At 45.3% G+C, this 5,002-nt stretch overlaps 1 protein-coding gene across 1 annotated transcript in view; it reads left to right on the top strand.

Annotated features, from left to right (window-relative positions):
• Nucleotides 1–5,002, top strand: part of PGM3 (phosphoglucomutase 3) — a 9,268-nt gene that overhangs the window by 3,636 nt on the left and 630 nt on the right. Inside the window, exons 6-11 of the mRNA XM_010185855.1 lie at nt 972–1,129; nt 1,907–1,990; nt 2,564–2,662; nt 2,928–3,044; nt 3,755–3,877; nt 4,693–4,866. Coding sequence (XP_010184157.1) covers nt 972–1,129; nt 1,907–1,990; nt 2,564–2,662; nt 2,928–3,044; nt 3,755–3,877; nt 4,693–4,866 — 755 coding nt within the window. The remainder of the gene's footprint in view (nt 1–971; nt 1,130–1,906; nt 1,991–2,563; nt 2,663–2,927; nt 3,045–3,754; nt 3,878–4,692; nt 4,867–5,002) is intronic.

Genomic DNA, 5,002 nt, shown 5'->3' on the forward strand with positions numbered 1-5,002 from the left:
TTTGAGTGGCATTGCTCTGTCAGGTGGTGACTGCTTTCCAGCTATTTCTCTACTGGCATTAAGCCTGGAAAGGTTTTTGAATCAGGTACTCCTCATGCATTGTATACTTGGTTGTATAAATTAAATATCAAGCAAAGTAAATGTGAGGTGTTTTATAGCCAGCAAAACTTGTATGTACAGCTCTGAGAAATCCTGGTGATGGTGGCTTTGGAGTGGGGCTGGTTTTTGGATGCCAGGATTTATAAAATCGTTGATTCATTTAGGTTGGAAGAGACCTTTAAGATGTGCCACCTCCTGTTGTAATTGCACTTCAGTGCTGGCCTGGGTGGCGTGGACATGCACACTTGTCTTGCATCAGGAAAATGTGTCTTCTGTGAGAAAGAAGGCGAACAGGACGTGCAGCTCTGTCAAGTGGGAATGGAATAATATTAAACAGGCCTGAAATATTTCGTGAAGAAAAGCAATTTTGATTCAAGGGAAAAAGAGTTAATTCCCGTGCGTCTTGGAGGGTGAAGTACTTAGTAGGGCTGTCGCTCTGCAAACGCTGTCTTGCTCTGCTGTGCAGCAGGGGGCAGCGCTTCACCTCGGTCTGTGGGTGATGTGTGCGGCTCTGTGTGCTCTGGGGTGACTCAGTGCCTGAGAAAAGGGGTGGGCATTCTGCTGCTGCAAGGTTTTTAACCCTGTGCCATACCTGACATTTGGCACTTGTTTCCAAAATTTAGAGATGTGACTACACGTGATAGTTCTGGGACTGATTTTCATACATATCTGGGGAGAAAGTGTCGCATAATAAATGCTTAGAACAGCTTCCTTGTTGCCACTCTCTTAGTAAAAGCAATGTCTGTTCCAGAGCATTAGTGTTGTATGTGTGCACACAGAGCTAATTTCCACATGAGATCCACACTGGGACTAATTTCAACGTTTTGTATCTATTTCTGTCTCTAACTTGTGTTTGTAACTGTGTGCATTAGGGCTGGACATGGAGCCCAACGAGAGGTGCTGCTCGTTTGATGGTGATGGAGATAGAATTGTTTATTACTATAAGGACACAACCGGCCAGTTCCACCTGATCGATGGAGATAAAATAGCAACCCTAATTAGTATCTTCCTTAAAGAACTTCTTGCCAAGGTAACTCTCACATATGAAATGAATGCTGACACTTTAACTGGTGAAGTGTATAACAGTCGAAGGAGGCTGTGTAAGTTTGTACTTACGTGGTCCCTCTACATCCACCTAAAAGGAGCCCAGTTCTGTACCTTATTGGTGTGGCCAAAATGTTGTTTTTACAAGGGTGTAAATAAAAAAATATATCCAGCATTCAAGGGGTTTGTGTGTCACCATTCCAAAAGCACTGTCTGCCATGTAGCATCCTCTCCCCACAGGGAATAAAGAGGAAAAGGTTTTCTTTTTCAGAAGTCCTTTTAGACTTGGTGTCTGTGGCACTACACCTAGACAAGGTATCCTGGGTTTATTTTCTTGGAGACCAGTTCATTTCCTACGTGGGCCAGCGAGGAGAACTTGTGCTTGCTACCAGCCTTGCTTGCTTCACACTGGAAGCGTTGACTTTCCTGCTTGTGTCATCTTCGTGTGGCTTCCTGTAGTGCCATGTGTCTGGCCAGCCACTGAGCTTGCTGAATCTGAAACAGGGGATTGGAAAGCCTGGACCTGGAGAGCTGCTTCAAGTGAGGCCCAAAAAATGTGACATGCAACGACCTGAACAGAATTTGTGTAGTCTTAAACATACAGAAGTTCTCTGCCAGCTGGTGCCTTCCTCTGATGCCCTGGAGTTTTAAGGGGCTGTAGGAGAACGTATGTTTAATAATTCTGATTATCTTTCCATTTATCCTGCTGGTCTGGCTGTGTGTCTGTTGGACAGTAAAACACTTTGCTTCTTGGTTTGCGCAGGTGGGACAGACCTTGGAGATGGCAGTGGTACAAACAGCGTACGCCAACGGGAGTTCCACGCGCTACCTTGAGGAAACACTGAAGGTATTCTCTGCAAATGTCGTTTACTGCAAAATTGTTTACTCTTGGTGGTAAAGGAGACACAAGAGAGCAAAGCTGCAAAAGTTTTCATCGGCTTTTACTACTTTAAAAAAAAGTTTGGCAAAAGCTGAACAAAATCCCTTGTTACCTCTGGAACAAGTTGAGGACTTCATGGCTTTGCGATTGAGTCGATAAAGGCTCCTTTGACACTGCTTGTTTCATTTTCTGCAACAGGCTAAATGTTGTTAACTGCAAAATTTTAGCTAAGGTATTGTTTCAGTTTGGATAGAAATCTGGTATGTTCCCTGGAGCCAAAACATTAATCGGGTTTTTCTTGGTTTGGGTTTTGTTTATTAACTATTTAAAATAAATAAAATCAGTCTTTATTTCCACTAATACCTGAAATATTTTCAATGGGGTCTGCAGAAATAGTGGGTAATTTTAGCCCTGGGGAGTCCGTAGCTGTGAAGCACGGGTTGGTTTGTAACATCCCCCCGTTGGTGCCCAGTTCCTGCACGTCGCCTGCTGAGGAACCTGTGACCCCCTTTACATTCTCTGTGTGTCCTTGGGCTGCAGGTACCCGTGCACTGTGTCAAAACAGGAGTGAAGCACTTGCATCACAAGGCCCAGGAGTTTGATGTTGGTGTTTATTTTGAGGCAAACGGACATGGTACAGTAAGTATGAGCATGGAATGCATAACATCAACCAATATGTAGAAAAGTTTAGTTGGACTAAACAAGACTTTTCTCTCCTTGTTTGAGAACAGACTTGTTCTCCCTTCTGTCTTTATCATAACACTGCCACCAACGCCTCTGTGGTTTATGTGGGGATGGGAATTCATGGTAGCAAATACTAATGATGGTTATTTGGGTTTAATGGTAAAATGTTTTTCCCTCCTTGGTGCATGTATCCTAGTTTATCTTTATCTTTTTATTCTAGGTATTATTTAGTAAAGCTGCTGAAACGAAAATAAGACAACTGGCAAAAGAGGAGAAGGATGATGAAAAAAGAGAAGCTGCAAAGGTGCTTGAGAACATGATTGATCTGATTAATCAGGTAAAAACTGCTTTAAGTGATAGTTACGGGGCTAACCCTGCTCGTGAGGACCTGCCAGGCTTCTGCAAGGGGCTGCTGGAGCAGGAAGTAGGGTGCCACAATAGAAAGGGCCAAGAAAATAGGGGCAGGAACAGTCATCTTTAGAAAGATGAATTACTTCTCACAAGCAGATGCAGAATACTTTTATGTGGTACACGCTTCAGGACCCAAAAAGGGAGCAGGATTGCATGGGAACCCAGTGATAGGATGGGATTTGGTCATGATTCAACAGCAAGTAGTCCTTCAGCTGATGGTTTTCACTAACTTACGTGTTATGGGAGCATGGGGTGTTCCAGTGCCCATGTCCACACAGTCCTGGGACTGTCAGTCACAGCTGTCATTCATCTGGGGTGGTGCCATACTTCACAGGCCAGCTTTAGGCACCCTGACCCCAGAACAAAGGTGAGGTGCTGGTCCTCCTTAGGAAAGGTGAGGACAGGACTTGGCAGAGCTGTACAAGTGTGCTGCTCCTCTCCTTATCTCAGGGTCAGTGTGGTAGGGGGGAAAAAAAATCAAAACACCACTCCACCCCAAACCAACCAACACCTGACCTCCCTCAGCTCCCCCGACTGAGGCATTTTCACTCTGTTCAGCTGGAAGCTCACTGATCAAATCACGCCTGTGGTTCTCCACTGTTGACTGTCCCGTGTTTCTTCCCTTGCTGTTAACAGACGGTTGGCGATGCCATCTCGGACATGCTGGTCATTGAAGCGATCCTGGCTTTGAAGGGCCTGACTGTGCAGCAGTGGGACACCGTCTACACCGACCTTCCCAATCGGCTGCTCAAAGTTCAGGTGAGTTACGCACCACGTTGGCTCTGGCTGCAGCAGCCTCTTGGGCCCCTGGTATAAACAGCTCTTGCCTCGCAGACATTCAGATACCCTTTAGTTTTAAAGCTGAAACAGCCCATTAAAGGGCAGAAGTCAAAGAAGACATGACACAACCCAGAGGAGGGACCAGAATTTCACTTGGACTAGAATAAAACTATGACTTACACAGATGATTAAATAATAGCCAACTAAGTTTAATGGAAAAACCTGACCAAAACTGTTCAGATTTTAACTTAGAGTTTCTGTCTTAACTTTCAGATTAGAAAAAAACAACTTATTTTTCTAAGGCCCCTGCCTGCTGGATTTTTCTTGCTGTGCCACTTTGTATAACTTGAATATTCGACCTCTTACTTCTCTATCTTCTCCAACACTCAAAGAGCTTGAGCAGAACACATGGCTCCCATGTGGTAGTGCTCTGTTGGACACAGTAAGGAGCTCTGGGCTGTAAATTAACCAGAGGAGGGAGTTTAAGCTTTCTGAGCAGCAGGAGAAGCTGCTGCTTCAGTTCAGAGGCTGACCAAGGAGACGTGTTCAGAAGTGACCCTTTTCCAAACCAAGCAGCCAAGGCCTGTCAGGACTGAGTTCATACTCAGTGGTAGCTGAGCAGGGATCCTTGGGAGCCCAAAGTGTGTGAGTAAGCAGGGAACTCCCAAATTGAATGCTTCTTCAGGAAGTGCAACACATCAAACCCTGCAGTTCTGCCTTACCTGTGACCTTTTCCATCCTGCTGTCATCGTACAGCTCCAGCACACACAAATGGGCTGTTTCTGATGCTGCAGGTTGCAGACAGGAGAGTCATTGACACAACGGATGCAGAGAGGCGTGCGGTTACACCTTCGGGGCTCCAGGAGAAAATTGATGTGCTTGTGCAGAAGTACAAATCGTCTCGAGCGTTTGTCCGCCCCTCAGGAACAGAAGACGTAGTCAGAATATACGCTGAAGCAGACACGCAGGTCAGAGCTTAAACTACTTGGACATCAGGTGGATTTGTTTGTTAAGCAATCTTCTGCTTAGCATGGGGTGATGGAGGGAGAAGTAGTGTTGACGTACTCAGCTAATCACGCTTAACAGGTGCAAAATGTGGAAAAA

Source organism: Mesitornis unicolor, unplaced genomic scaffold, assembly GCF_000695765.1.
Source record: "Mesitornis unicolor isolate BGI_N332 unplaced genomic scaffold, ASM69576v1 scaffold5866, whole genome shotgun sequence".
In the NCBI taxonomy this organism is placed as follows: Eukaryota; Metazoa; Chordata; class Aves; order Mesitornithiformes; family Mesitornithidae; genus Mesitornis; species Mesitornis unicolor.